The 16,204-nt window shown below is 39.7% G+C and overlaps 1 protein-coding gene across 1 annotated transcript in view; it reads left to right on the top strand.

Annotated features, from left to right (window-relative positions):
• Window positions 1–16,204, top strand: part of spon1a (spondin 1a) — a 60,912-nt gene that overhangs the window by 26,461 nt on the left and 18,247 nt on the right. The window contains exon 6 of the mRNA XM_076110128.1: window positions 1,453–1,601. Within this exon, the coding sequence (XP_075966243.1) occupies window positions 1,453–1,601 (149 nt within the window). The remainder of the gene's footprint in view (window positions 1–1,452; window positions 1,602–16,204) is intronic.

Here is a 16,204-nt window from a genome sequence, read left to right as displayed (position 1 = left end):
TCTAGCCTATCAAAGGCCTTTTCAGCATCTAATGCTACAGCTACACTAGGTTCAGTTTTAGATTTTGTTAGATGGATAATATTAAAGAGTCTGCACAAGTTATTGGCTGATGAGCATTTCAAAATAAAGCCGCTCTGGTCTGGGTTTATTAATTTTGGCAAATATTGGCCAAGCCTGTTAGCCAGGGCTTTGGAAATCAATTTATAATCTGAATTCAACAAGGAAATGGGTCAAAAAGAGGAACACTTTAATGGATCTCAATTTTTTTGTGAATCACAGTGATTATGGCAGTGGAGAATGATTGAGGAAGAGTTTGAGTTTTGGATGCTAAATTGATCACATCCATTATAAGGGGGGTAAGTAAGTCCTTAAATTCTCTGTAGAATTCAGGAGGGAAGCCGTCCTCTCCTGGTGATTTATTGGGTTGTAGTGAACATAAGGCCTTTTCAATTTCTTTCTGGGTGAAGGGCAAATCAAGATTATTTTGGTCTTCGTGGCCGAGTTTCGGCAATTCAATAGTGGACAGAAATTCATCAATCTTAGATAGATCCTCTGGCGATTCTGATGTATATAGATTTGTATAAAACTGTTTGAATGAGTCGTTAATTTCTGTTGGTTTGTGTGAGATTGCACCCGTTTCAGTTTGAATTGCATTAATTAACCTTGAGTTTTCCTCTGTTCTCAATTGCCAGGACAGAATTTTGTGAGCTTTCTCTCCCAATTCATAATATTTTTGTTTGGTTCGTAAAATGTTTTTTTCAACTTTGTAGGTATGTAATGTATTGTATTTCAGTTATTTCATAAACGATAAGGTAGTTTTAGCTGCTTTTGTTTTGGATGTTGTTGTGGCTGATTTATCTAATATAGCATCTAAACAAAAATTGAAATCGCCTCCTACAAGTATGTTTTGTTGTCCCCCTGATACCTTCATAAAATATCTTGAATAAAGGATTCATCATCATAGTTAGGTGCGTATAAGTTTAACAGTAACTGTATCTTAATGTGAAGCTCAGAATGAGGTTTGTACAGAAATGATGGGAGCGTCAGCTCCCATCATTTCCAAAGGCTTCTCAACCAAACGTTTATATCTCAAATACAGAAATGATGGGAGCGTTAGCTCCCATCATTTCCAAAGGCTTCTCAAACAAAGATGTACATGTCCAGTACAGAAATGACGGGAGCCATTTGTGGACTGTCCATCACAAACACAAGATTGAATCCAAGAGTATGAATCTAAAATGCAGAAAAGAGAAAAGCGATATCTCAATCGAATCTTAACGATACTACCGGTAACATCGCGTGTGTGGCTATATATTGCGACGTCTTCGGGCAGTAGAAGCCACACTGTCAAAATTTCTTGCGAAATTTTCTAGTTGAATGATTAAGATATACCTTTTGGAAACAGGCTGGGATGTCCAACTGATGAAATGCTTTTTTGTCTTATTCCACCAGGTCGTGCCAATCACTGGTCAGCCATTATTGGGGCCTCCCACTCTGAGAACTATGTGGTGTGGGAATATGGTGGCTTTTCTAGCGATGGAGTCAAACAGGTAGCTGAGCTGGGTTCCCCTGTCAAAATGGAGGAGGAGATCAGACAGAAGGTAAGATTCTCTGATGATGAATGATGCACCGTAGATGTTGTGTATAAAGAACAATGGAAAAAGATCCATAAAAAACAATGATGCACACTCTCCATTTTTGCAAGATATACAGTCAAGGTATTTAACAAAAGGATGAGTTCATTCTTTTGTTCTTTCTGGGAATGTGTTGCTTTTTCCAAAACGAGTAAGAGGTCAGTTTCACAACACTGCAGGGCCGTCAGAGAATGTTCTCGGGTGTGCACACCTGACTTCAGCATAGAATGAATTGCTTTGACATTGTTGTTGAGATTGATTAGTGCTTTCAAGCATCTACGCTATTCTTAGCCTGACTCTACCACTACTATGTACTGTGTACACAACCAATACACAGGATCTGGGGGAAGGGTACTGCTGTCAGACCTAGTTTGGATGTTGAAAGATGAAGTTAGAAAGAAATATCACTTCCTGGTGTGTCATGAAATGAGGCCAATAATACATTCCTACAAAAGGCTCAGCATTCAATTCTTCATATATCAGTTCATCTTTGATCAGACTTTGGGGCTTGACATGACCCTCATAATGCTCACGGGTTGGTGCTTTGGAGACAGCATCCACAGGAAGTAGCTGATATTTCTGTCATTAACTCAGTGTTAATTAGTAATCCATTTCAACATCTCCCTTATTGTGCCCAAGGGACATTTTTATCTACTTTCACTTTCGAACAGTCTTTCACAGCTTTTACCTTCCTTTTACATATTAAGTTGTAATTCTTATATATTTCTTGGAACCACTCCTATGTTCTTTCTCCCTCCTAGGCCTTTCTTCTTGTTATTATTTCCACAAACAGTATATCTTTATTCTTTCCTTCATCTCCATGGCTTTCTCTCTCACTCTTGGAATAACCGTGCTGGCAGAGCAGATGGTCCTGCAGAGTGCTTATTGCTGGCTAATAATGAAGACCTGGTGTCACAGCAGATAATGAGTGCATACTGTGAGCAATGGTGTGTCTGTGTCATTGCTGCCTTCCCACGGCTAATACAACACACTTTTTTGTATTATTCTCATCTGTCAGCCTGGATCATGAGAAGCATTTCCTCTAAGGTTAGAGGGGAGAGTGAAGTGGCACTAGTTTTGATTGACCAGTTCAGTAAGTGTAATGAAAAGAATACATTCTATTAGTTATTTGTGACTGAATGCTGTTGGGTTTGCTGTTAATTGCGATTATTTCTGGAGCACATGAAGAATGAGAATGTACCCACACAATCAATCATACATGCCCACCCAGTGATCAGTGACATAAACCAAGAGGGACAACCCTCTGCTTTCTATAGGTGCGTCGAGGGTTATGTACAGTACATACAACAGTTTGATTGTACAGTATGACAGCAGATATAGTGAAGTGATTAACCAGAACAAAATGAGGCATTTTCCTCACCACCAGCGACAATATCATCTCCAGGTGTTGCATGGCTCAAGCTGTGGTTGTCCAAAATAATTGCTAAAATTGAAGTGTGACTGGCTGACACATGAATGGAGGGTGATGATTATGTAGGCGATCAATAAAACCCTTGATTAGGCTGATACTAGCAAGCTGCATGCTATTCCTCACTGCCTGAAAAAAACTATTTGAAATCAGCCTTTTTCAGTACTCTGTACATGGCTTAAGTAGTGCCATTCATGTGTGTTTGTTAGTGGACATATGGTCTTACTGTAAATAGGTGATTGCACTGAGCTTTTATCATGTGTTTTTGTCTCACATGACATTTGGGTTCTCGTGATTGATGTTCACACCTGCTTTGATACTTGGAAGCTAAAACATCTTTTGTTTCCCTTGACAACTACTGCACACGTTCATTGTATTCACCTTTATACAAATTACACATAGTCTGGCATTCCCCTTGAGGTGAGGAGGCTGGTTGAAGGAGGCTCCCTCTTTTGAGCCATGCAGTGTTGTGTAAACGCTGACACAAACAGAAAGCTGATTCTCTTTTGTGTCGGGTGGGGCGTCAGGGGGAACATCTAGCTCTGAATGCAACATTGATATTCATAGCCAGGCTCCACTCCAGCCAAGGGGTGCACTGATCAGAATCTTCATACAAAGTTTCATTTGCAGAGCCGATCAGGCATGCAGACCGTGCAAACATATGTACATACACACATACACCGAGCCATTTTTTAATCTTGCTCATGTCAATTCAGTGTGATGGCTTTATTTTCTTTCTGAGTTCGTCACTCTTTCAGAGTTTGGACAAGAGTGTGCTGCACCATCTGTCTTGCTGTTACTGCTCATCAGATGTGTTGTGCCTGTTCCTGTCCTCTGGGAATAGATGCATCTTTAGAATTAGAGCTTTATTAAACTGCAATACTACAGAAGCGATAGTACTTTGTTCTAAGAATTTCCATTTTAAAAGATAGAGTTTGTATATTTAAAGGATGTGAAATACACATTTCATTTGTCCATCCCATACAAGCATGCTGCTTTGCCTGGTCATCTCAGTGCTTACTATGTGAATGGTAATAAACATGTAATTGCATGTAAGAGCCTGATCTAAAACAGCCTACACCCACACAGTCTCAGCCCCTCTGCATTGCACATAAGCAATCATGACAGCATGCCACTCATCCGATTGAAAATGCCTGAGATTATAAGTGAGACCATTACTGCCCTTTTAAGACTATATATATTGAAATGAACAGCCTAAATTTACAATGCAGTGGACGAGAAGGCGTTTTGTTTTGATTTATGATACCTTTCCACCAGAGATGGTAGGGGATATGTCTAGTTACAGTTGGTAAGTTACAGAATGTAATGGGGGATGGTGAATGGTATACGGACTTGCATTTATACTTCTTTCTAGTCTTCCGACGACTCAAAGCCCTTGACACTACAGTTCAACATTCACACACACATTCATACACTGATGCATGGTTCATAAAATGTTCTGACCTGCTCATGAGATTCTAAATAAATGCTCACTTACACACTGATGGCACAGCCTTAAGGAGCAATTTGGGGCCTCAGAATCTTACCCAAGAACACTTCAACATGCGATCTGAAGGAGCTGGTGATCGAACCGCAGATCCTCCGATTAGATGAATGACCCGCTATAGCTCCTGAGCCTCAATAACTCCCAGATCTTTTTAAACAGATGTGTAATACTGCTCCATTTGCCAAGTACAAATGCTCTTATCAGAGCACTTGGCAGCACAGGGATGCAGTCTGGGTCTGTTGTTGTTGTTGTCCCTCCTTTCATGTCTGAGGTGATTTGTATATGCATTCAGTCATTACAGAAGCTCAGTGTGTCACTAATGAGAAGTTTAATGAGACTCTCTCCATGGTCCAACGACCAGGGCAGAGGCCTCAGACGGATTATGAAATCCCCTATTTCCTCTCGCAGCATGGGGCGTTTTTCATTATTGCACAGTACGGACGCTAACGGAATCCTCTATTATCCTGAGCTCCACAGCTGCGCCACAGAGCAGCGACAAAGCAAATCAGGCAAAAAGAGACATTACAGATTAATGACAGGAAATACAGATCTGTGTCACTTGATACAGCTGTGGTCCTTATTATATTGTCTGGCATCCTTTTTTCTGTTCTTACAAGGGTACAAGTGCAGATGAAACTCATAGATCATTCAAGTGACTCCTGGAATGCCACTTGATTCTTTTTTGAATCTAAGAAGTCAATAAAGGATATTTCTGCACAGAATTCATATAAAGGTTTTATAATGATAACGCCATTGGCTACGTACCACAGTCAAATTGGCAGGTTGATGAAAAATATTTCACAGTCTGCAAGGAGCTTTATGACTGACTTGCGCATTTAGTTTGCATGATGAGCAAAATAACAAAAGGTATTATGCAAGAAAATATCAGCTATTTGTTCATCTTTGTCCCTCTGCTCCTCTTTCTGTGCACTTTACAAGGGTTCAAATGATAATCTTGCAGTTCAGTTGTGTGAGAACAGTAAGGTCTGCCATCTGTAAGTGGAAGGCCTGCAGTCGGGTGCGTGGGTAGAGAATAATAGATATACAGGTTCTTTGGGGTCCATGACTCTCACTGAATAAGCAGGTGTGTTTCTCTTTGTGTACAGAGAATTACTTCACAACCGTGTTTCAAAGCACACAAATCTGCATTCCCCATGTGTCTTTTGTATGACCTCTTGTATTAGGGTTCACCAGTCATACATCTTATCAGAGTCTTTGATGTCGGGAGAAATTATGAAACTATTTAGTAGATGCTCAGGGAGAAGAGCTTTATGGTCTAGTCTATTGATCTTTATTTCATCTAATCATACCAATCTACTGTTACTGTCTGCTCATTCATTTTTCTGTTATTTCTGTCAGAGGAATGCTTTCAGATAATTTTATATTAACTGGGTTTCATTTTAGTCATTGTTTAACCAACGGTACACTTAACAAAACATCTTGGAAAGAAGCTGTTATGTTATTGCTTTAAAGTGCATTCATGTGGTGCACAAATAAATTTCACTCAATTCATTGAAATCATTGCAAAATTGAGAAAAACTCTCAACTGACTAAATTACGATTACAGTAAAATATATTCTTTACACACTAAAAGTGAATGCTAAGACAAAAGCATCAAAACCTTAACTTTTGTTACCATGTCTTAAACAAATGCAACAAAAACACTTTTTGCAAAACATTACACACTGTTTCTTACATTAGATACACATGTTTAAGAACAAAACATTGATAAATACCAGAAATCGGCAATCTACACCGACATGAAATCACTTATAGACTAATTGAACATCAATCGGCCTAAGGCTCAGCACTACAAATAGACCTCAGGTGAGCTCACCTCTTTAGTGCGATCTTTGCAAACACGGAGGCAGGAGAGCGAGAGGAAGAGGACGTGAGAGGGAAGGATGAGGACGAGAACAAGGAAGGGGACCAGGGATTACCTTGCAAAGAAAATAAGCTTTATACATATTTTCTGAAGCCTTTATATTTTTGTGGTCAACATGTGCGCAGATGTACTGTACTGGAACAATTATTTTACAGAAACAAATTAAAAAGAGATATAAGGTGGTCAAGACAGCAGTGTTTTGTATAAAGTATATCGAGTAATGATCAAATGGTGCATGTCTGTATTATTTTGTTGCAGAAATGCCATTTTGAAAGAGGAATGTTAGGTGTTGATTGCAAAGTTTCATTATGACATAGAAGTGAGATGTTAATCTCCAAGTGTTGTGTCTTATTCACCTTTTGTGGAGAGTTTTGACACAGTGAGTCAAATTCTGCAACTTGCTGCTTGTAAGCAATTGTGTTTAAGCAAACGGTAAAAATAAATATAAGAGCTGACATTTTGATAATGAGCCACTGAGAATTCTTTCTTCTTTCTGCACATGCCTCCTGTGGCACGAAGACCTGCATAAGGCAAACAGATTAGAGAAGCCTGGATGATTTAGGTTCAGTTATTTTCTTGCATCATTAAGTTTTGTAATGCCTTTTTGAGATCCAATCTCTCATCAAACAAAAGGAGATGAAACAGCTCTTCACCTTGATGTCATTCAGAATTGGTTTTTCAACCCCCACATTTCATTCATTTCCTGGCCTACTAACGATTTTGTGCCTGGGTTTACTGTATAAGAGAATACGTGGGGGTCCATGCAGCATGCAAGCATGTATGATACATCAATGAATGTTTTTATTTATCTTCCATGAAAGGGTCTAGTTCATGATTAATCATTCAGAAAATATTGGTATGACAGTTGTATTTGAGATGACTATGACACTTGAACACAGCAACTGTGCTGTGTTCAACTGTGCCTAATACAAGGGGTTTGTTGAAAGGTGTCAAGCTGTGAAGGGGGTTTAAATGCTTTTTGAATTCACAGTAGTTCCGATTTTTTCCTCTCTAGTGCCTCTGCGCTAAATCCTCTCATAGCCATGCTATGATAAAATGGAGAAGGTAAACCTGTGTACTTAATCTTTGCTATCTTTGCTATCTTTCAATTTCAATGTGGATTAAGTGATGTAAAACATGCAAAATTGCTAACATATATTAGATACTTCACGAACAGTAAAGCAAATGTTATTTTTTGAAGTGTTTTTGCTTAGTTGTATTTTCTCTTTCAAAATTAAAAAAATTCTGATAATATATGTCTTTAAATATTTAGATGATTGTGTAAAATGGATGCAAAATGCTAGCCCTCTGGACTAAGCAGAGAGGAAGAAGATTTTAACATGATAAGTCACACATAAGCTACAGGCTCTTTTTCTACCTTTCTTTGTTTCTGTTATTGCCATACCCTCGTATTCCTTGTGTATCTCACTGTGCGTATGCTGCGGCACAAGGTCAGGTTTGCCACAGTTTGATACCAATTACCTATAAAGGGGCCTCCCAGAGGGTGAAGTCTTGACCCCACCTCTTTGTCCAACCTTGCCAAGCTACGGTACACCATGCCAAACCACAGTGGGTGGAAGAGCATGCAGAAATTCCCAAGCTCTTCGCTATCAACCCCCCATGGTCACTTCGCCCTATAGCTACACCACTCCTCTGTTTGCTTAACATTTTTTTTCTGGGTGTCCTCTTAGACGTCTTTAAAAATGAAGCAACTACCCACATTTGGTAGAGACTCATTTTTTAATTTCAGCTGGCAGTTTTCCCTCGGCCTGTCAGGTCAGCTTTATGAGCCAGGCAGATATGTTTGGGAAAACAAAGCTCTCAAAAACCCTAATGCCTGCCTTGGCTCCCAGGACTGTTGTTATGATTGCCGAAATTGAGCAGTACAGACGGAGACAAGCGCATTTTAAAAGGCAGCGGTGTAGTGTTAGCCAATCTATGCTTCGTGTATGTGCATGTGTGTGTCTCAGTGTGCACATGCACGTAGTTTGGTTATATGCATGTGTTCTTTAGCTTTCCCATAATGAAGAAGTCAGAGTAACGTGTTACTGTATCATAAGGTTATAATAGTTTTCCTATACAGGTATTAAATGTATTAAACTACCTCAAGCGAAGGAGTTCAAGTATCTCGGGGTCTTGTTCACGAGTGAGGGTAAGATGGAGCGGGAGATCGACAGACGGATCGGTGCGGCTGCAGCAGTAAAGCAGGCGCTGCAGCGGACCGTCTTGGTGAAGAGGGAGCTGAGCCGGAAGGCAAAGCTCTCAATTTACCACTCGGTCTACGTTCCTACCCTCACCTATGGTCACGAACTCTGGGTCGTGACCGAAAGGACAAGGTCGCGGCTACAAGCGGCCGAAATGAGCTTCCTCCGTAGGGTGGCCGGGCTCAGCCTTAGAGATAGGGTAAGGAGCTCGGTCATCAGGAGGGAGCTTGGAGTCGAGCCGCTACTCCTTCGCGTCGAAAGGAGTCAGCTGAGGTGGTTCGGGCATCTAATTAGGATGCCTCCTGGACGCCTCCCACTGGAGGTTTTCCAGGCACGTCCAACTGGGAAGAGACCCCGGGGAAGACCCAGAACACGCTGGAGGAATTACATCTCCCAGCTGGCCTGGGAACGCCTCGGGATCCCCCAGAATGAGCTGGAACATGTTGCCGGTGAGAGGGAGGTCTGGGTCAGCCTGCTTGGCCTGTTGCCACCGCGACCCGACCCCGGATAAGCGGAGGAAAATGGATGGATGGATGGATGGAGGTATTAAATGTAGATAGTATACGTTTGAGGTGTGGGTGTGGCCCTTAATGTCAACTTGACTGGTCCTTAGTGCAGCTGGGCTACATACACAGGGATAGAAGCTGGATTAGTCTGTAATGTGAGACATCTTAGCTCTCCTTGTGTCCAGAGAACTAAGAGGAATAAGAGAGTAGTAACAAGCAAAGGAGATTGGACAGGACATTGCTCCAGACACTCCTTAGTGCATCATCATTCAAGGATTAAACGTTTGCCTTGTTTATCTTATTTGGCTGTCCCAGGAGTTTTCTCTGAATAGTTGTCAGTTCCTGGAGTGTGAGATGACACAGTTAAGGGAAATTCAAATTCATGCTAAACATTGGGCTGTTTTGAGTTAGCTTTGTGTTTTTAGTCTATAACTTTTAGTCTATAATTTAGATATAATTCCATCTTTTATCAGTCATTAATCAAGTCTCTTGTGGTGTTTCACGTGTTTATCTTTTTTTTAGTTTCATTTATTTGTAAATTTAACTGCGATGTCATACGTGCTGTTGGTGCCCAAACTGCTACAGTTTGCGAACACACAAAAGTAAGTGAACAAGTTGTGGACAGGGGTTTGAAAACCGTGTCAGAGAAAGAGTTCTAGTGGAGCAGATGTGAAAATACCTGAGCGGTTCACACGGTGTTAAAGAGACATATATGTATGACAATGCTGTATGACACATGTATGGTTCTTATATGCATAGTCAAATGTAAATAAATAGGTTGTGTGAGATGAAAGAATTTCCATCCCATCTGTTGCAAACTGCAGCCACTGTGATTTAGTCCACATTAACGTTGGTTATCATTTGGTTTTTTCCATCATACAGAATAACACAAATAATCCTCCTAAAGGTTTTTGCTGTGTCAACTCAAGGTTACATATTTAGAGGTCACAACAGAACCTGTACAGAGCTGAATTGCTGATTCTCCTGAATTAGGTTTTGGGATAGAGAATAGAGGCTTCCGTTTTCTTTTTTTAAGACCTTCATAAGATGAAGGCCAGCTAAATACAATAAACCCTCATTATAAATCTTTTTGATCTTTTATTCATGAAGTGGCCTCGACAAATCTGCTTCCAGTAACGGCTCTAGCTGTTATGTTGTCCCTATGTAAATGAGACCATGGCTCTGAGGCCCCTCATTCACTGCAATCTCCATACCATTTGGTAGGTTGGGGACCTGGAATCTGTCTTCCCCGGCGTGGGTCAAACAGATGAAGGAAACAGAATGGGATAGCAGTAAAGGACATAAGAGCATCCAGACATGTCCACATGCATAATTCTGACAAACAAAATCAAATCGATATTATAGTTAAATATATATATATATATGAAGTAAGCACAATCTAACCAACATTTTGTTTGTCTACTGAAAAGAGTATTATCATCTGTTACTATCCCTAATATTAGTCTAGCTTTTCATCAGACGGGAAGAAGGCACAGATTTATTATCTAGAAACACTGTTTTTGTACCATTACAGCTTTGGTTAATTCCAGGTTATTGCTTATTCCATTACTTAAAGTGCGACATCTTTCATTTCTAACGTTGCATTAATTTGCCTCAAATGCATTAAAAAGCTCATTACTCTCTCTCTCTCTCTCTCTCTGCACCCACAGTAATAATAGTTACTCTGTGGTTATGATTGTTCTCTGCTTGCAGAGAGAACAAAAAAAAACATGTTTATGTTATCAGCTTAGGTTGGCTTCATATTGGATGATGGACCTTAGGGCAATGAAGCTGGCCAGTCGTTGTAGCAGTGTATTGGAAAGTTGTCAATCATAAATACTGCGTTGTGGTTTCCATTTGATTTATCAGGGCTGACTACAGCATATATTGTCTGTTTGGGCAAACATTCTGTAAAGAGATATAGCTCTGACAGTCCCTTTAGTTTTCATACTGTTTATAAATGCAAAGTAACAATTTCCCTTTAGCATGTTTTTGTTGTTTTTCCCACTTTGAGGTAATTTGGAGTTAATGCCTCTTGTGAGTTTTGGACTGATTCTAGTGCATAGCTGTTTGTGAAATAGTGCTTCAATGAGGATGTAAAAGACATCTCTGATGTTGTATATATGATAAATGGACGGAGTATATATGGCTTTAATTTGATCAGGTATTAGCCTGAGTTGGTAGAATTGTGTTTTCCTACCAGCAGTGGGCAGTTTTAGGATTGTTATACATTCTGCAGTGCAGTACATCTAACGTCAATGGCCACTGACCTCCTTACAGAGCAAGGATTCTGGAAGTAAGAATGAAAGTAAGCAAACGGAAAGAAAGCCTAGAGAGCGACAGACAGGCTGAACCGGGTCATCAAAGGCACTTACCTCGATTCATCTCTAATAATATCCCTCAGCCCTGGGCCCAGGTCTGCTGGAGTTGCCTGTATAATGGCTCAGGCTGCTTGATGAATGAGTGTGCCAGGCAGCACGATAGGCTTCCAGACTACTCTGCAAGGCTCAGAGATTGCCACCGAGGACAACCACAGTCAGCAAATCAATTCACAGCTCTCTAGAGAAGTAGTCAGCGCTTACAAACTCATCTGCCTTAAGCACGGACAATTCTCTTGTCACCACGTTTCGTCATGACCCTGCGGAACGTTCTCCTCTTCTGTTTTGAGCAAGATCGGTGTGACTGAAGTAAATTCACCTATGCAGTATCCTATCTGCCGCTTATTCTGCAAGGCAGGATATGGGTATGTCAGAGGAGATTTAATTAACACCTGAAGGCTGTGTAAGCCTTTACGCTGTGTGCTGATAACAGCCAGCCTGCATCCCATTGGAATTTCGAAGCAATTTTTTGCGTGTATTAATAGTTTGGAGTATGTGCTGGGACAGACAGATCAGATATTCCTGGGTAGAACTTTGATAACAACATCAGAGGAGCTTCTCTCTCACCCAGGGAAAAGGCTCCCTTTAGACCAAGCGGGGCTTTGGCTCCCAGCTCTTAAATTTCCCGTAATTGTGGTCTCCTAGGGAATCATTTGACCATTTTGAATGCAGAATGAAGTATTCTACCATCTTTAGCCTGAGTAGAATCTATCTGACACATAACTACAGTAAATACTTACAAAGTTAAGCAACAATATAATAAACAAAAGCGTATTTAGTAGTTTGAAGTTGCTTATTATTTGTGTTCAGAAAATGTGAACTTTTCAGCATCTCAAATTGCAGCAAGAGATAAAGTAGAAATCATGCAGCGGTCATTCTCCAACTATATTTGATTTGATTCTCCATGGCACAATTGTCAGGTTACTTTGACATATTATAGTGATGACAAAGTATATGAATGGCTTATCAGCATGGTTCTGCACTCAGAGGAAATTCATATTTCCAATGTTAATTAGGTGAAAATCTAACAGAGGTATTTGCATGGTAATTAGCATTAATGATCTTTTTAGCATGGTGATTATACAAGTATGTACTGCTGATATTCCAATGGGATATGAAAAAAGAAGTTCCATCTGTTACTGCTTCATGTAGATGTCTTCCTGCTATTGCGTAAAGGGTAAAGGGATGCTACCTCCCTCATTGTGTTTACATAGCCACCAGGAGCTGGGAATAACCATTAGTATATCCAGGTTATGTAGTGATTCACAGTGGTCTGTAGGCTTTATCTTTTTGTCTGTCTGCTTCTTTCGGAAATCAATATTTTAATTCATCCCAAAAAAAGACAATATTTAATCAGGGAGTTCAGTTAGGGACAGAGTGGGCTCTATGGTAGCTCTATGACAGCTTGACGGAGTAGCAGTGTTATTCCAGTCTTGTATCTGCATTAATGTTCTTGAGAAGTCTCACAAAAAAGTCTTTGTTAGGCTAAAATCTGAAAAATATTTTCAAACCAGAGCAAGTAGTAGATTGCAGAACTGCTTTTATCGATGTTTTAATTTCTTAATTTTGTTGCTGCTTAAATGTATAATCAAGGTTACTTTCATACATCCAAATCCGTACTCATGACTTTAGATCCAGTCTTAATAGAGATGTTTGTGTATTTAATCATCAGGTATTCTTTGACATCATCTGTATAGTGTTTTCACAAACACATAAATATCGCTATCATAACATGAATGCTGTATTAAACTGCTTTTTTTAAGCAGAGTTAAGGTAGTTGATTGAGTAGTTTTCGATTGTTTATTCTGCAGCGAGAAAGCACATAGACTTCTGTATAGCTGCTTTTCTTGCCCATGTTCACATTAAACCATTACAAATGTCAGTGGAGCAAGCAGGCGATATTAAACCATATTAACACAGTGCCTCTGTTAACCATTTCTTATTTGCAACGAACAGTTTAAATGCCGTTCCTTGCCTAACAGGGAATTACAAATGCTAAATCAAGCATTACAAATGAAGGTTCACTGCGCTTGTCAGGACTAGATGGAAATTATTCATGCAATATGAATCTTTTCCATCCAAGATAAGAGAGTATGTCATCCGTACTGCATGATGTGTCTTCTCTAATTGATACAAGCAGTTCTCTGTTCTGGAAAGGACTCCACTGAGCTTTTAACAATGATCTTTTTTCACAACATAAGCTGGTTTGAATAAGCAAACGTATTAAAAAGAAAAATGTTCAAGCTAGTATACAGAGGAGCTAACAGAAGTAAACTGAACCCACTGACTTCCAGGACTCACAGGTGGGAAAACAATGGTCCAAACCTTCTAACAGGATAACAATGTTATAATGGGAAAGATATGTTATGATGTTTTTGAGGGTTCCTTTGAGATTAATTATTTTACCTTGGTTTGTGAAATCAAAGTAAGAAGTGAATATTTGGAATCTGGCAGGAGCGGGTTTGGTTTCTAGTAAGTATAAAAATGTAATTATTGATAAAAATAAAATGATTAATATCAATAATGATTATTAACATATATTAACAATAATGGGGCAATACCCTGGGATCAGGGACCAACAACCAAACTGTGGATTAAGTCTCAAAAAGTATACTATTCCACATTCAGAGGGAACAGTGAAGGGTTGAATCCCAGCAGTGACTTTACCAACCAGCTATTATCACCACACATTACACAAAATAATCACAGAAAACTGCTCCTAAGATATAATGAGTTTATTTACCTAACAATACCGATCAGAAATCAATAATATACACAAACAAACATCTATTATACAATTACAAGCATAATACCTTCAAGCAACAAACGATCACATGGTGAGGGGAGTGTGTGTGTCTGTGTGTGTATGTAGGAGGTTGAGGAGAAAGAGAGCGAGCAAGATGGCGGGTATATTCACGTAGTGGTTTACGTCACGCGAGACTTAACAATGGCGGCGCGGCAGCAATTGTTTAATGGGGCAATAAGACACAAAATGGAGTCTGCGCTTACACGCCACGTGTGTATGCAATAAGTGTGACGGCGTATATGTGTGTGAGTGCGTGTACGTGTGTGTGGATCCGTTTGAAAAGAAGAAGAAAAAGAAAACACTCAAAACAAGGCAGATCCTCACCGCAGCAGTACAATAAAGCACATATTACCTATTACGCCCCTACACAGTTGTCCTGGTAATAGGAGAAAAGAAAAAGACCTGAGGGTTGCTAAGGTTTTCTCTGCCAAGGAGAGTACCATGCACTAATTAAGTATTACCTCACAGAGGCAATATTTAAAGACTACAACCTCAGCCCGCCTTGGGTTAGGGTCTCCTCAGTGTGAGGGACTGTTGACTCACATGCCCACTATACAGAATGTTGCTTGTCTAACTTTGCACATTTCATCAGTAATATTGCATGTATAACAACTTGGTAATAATTCATGGCGGTATAGTTCTCTGCCACATGATGTGAAATGTGGTTTATCAATTGTTAAATGAGTTGCCATACAACACCCAGTGTTTGTTTGGAAAAATAAAACATAATGAGTGAATTAATTGCCAGACATTGATAAATGTGCCCTAGCTTTGCTGGAATATTGTGGAGTAATTGAATTGGAGCAGATGCTGTGTTATTGTAAGGAACATTTTAATAAGTCACACTTTGTACTCTGTGATTCGAGCTGTGGTGTTTGTCCAGTTGGGCAGATGTGTCCGGCTGCTGTGATCTGACAGTGATTAATGACACACAGGGATTGTGATGCACAACATGATGCATCAATGCAATATGATGATTAAAAGAACAGATTTGTATTCCTTTTAGATATGTTGGAGCATAATTGTAAAAGTGATGGTGATTCTCAGTGGATTGATGGAAAATAATGTCATAGGTAACAACAGGACTGCTCAGAACAGGACAAAAGACAAAGATCAACTGTATGCATCAGTATTCATTTATTCAGTGAAAGCAATTTGTTTCCTAAATGCATCTATTCAAGACAGCAATAAATCTGCATTATTTTTTGATTGACTGACAATATATTTTGAAGCAGCTCGGGTTTTGAATGAGCTTGGTAGGTCTCAAGGCCATACAACTTAGTCAGCATGAACAATGTTATAAATTGGGAATTCAATTAAAAATGAGAAAGCTGAAATGGGAACCTTGAAATGTGAAAGCACTGAGAATCACTATGTGGGTTTATTATTATCTGCATGGCCGTATATAACCTGAAAATACACTTCTTGAGCCAATTCTGAAGAGTTGCTAAGAGGTTGTCCCTCAGCCACCACCCTGCAGGATGCAACATAATTACAGATTTTCTTTTGCTTAATATTAAATTAGTAGAAGGAAATGACAGGCAAGAAGCATGGGACAAGTTACATTGCTAATAGGGTTCAGCTTTAGACATCCCTGTCATTAGTGGGAAAGACACACCATTCAAGCAGCAGACACTCTACTTACACAAAGCCTCATCTTTGAAATTCTATTCCTCTCTGCCTGCCATTGACATAAAGCAAGGAGTGGATTCTTTAATTAGTGGTGTAAGATTTCCAATTACCAGTTAATTGAAAGATCCTTCATTTACTGTTCTGAAACATGACATGCGCATGCTCTCTTCCTCCAACTATACACATTGGCTACTTGTAAACTGAGAGAGACTTACTCAGTGAT

The sequence above is a fragment of the Anarhichas minor genome, unplaced genomic scaffold, assembly GCF_050575085.1.
Source record: "Anarhichas minor isolate MPS153535 unplaced genomic scaffold, ASM5057508v1 ptg000042l, whole genome shotgun sequence".
NCBI lineage: Eukaryota > Metazoa > Chordata > Actinopteri > Perciformes > Anarhichadidae > Anarhichas > Anarhichas minor.
The sequence above is the reverse complement of the archived record's forward strand: the minus strand, read 5'-3'. Positions and strand labels throughout refer to the sequence as shown.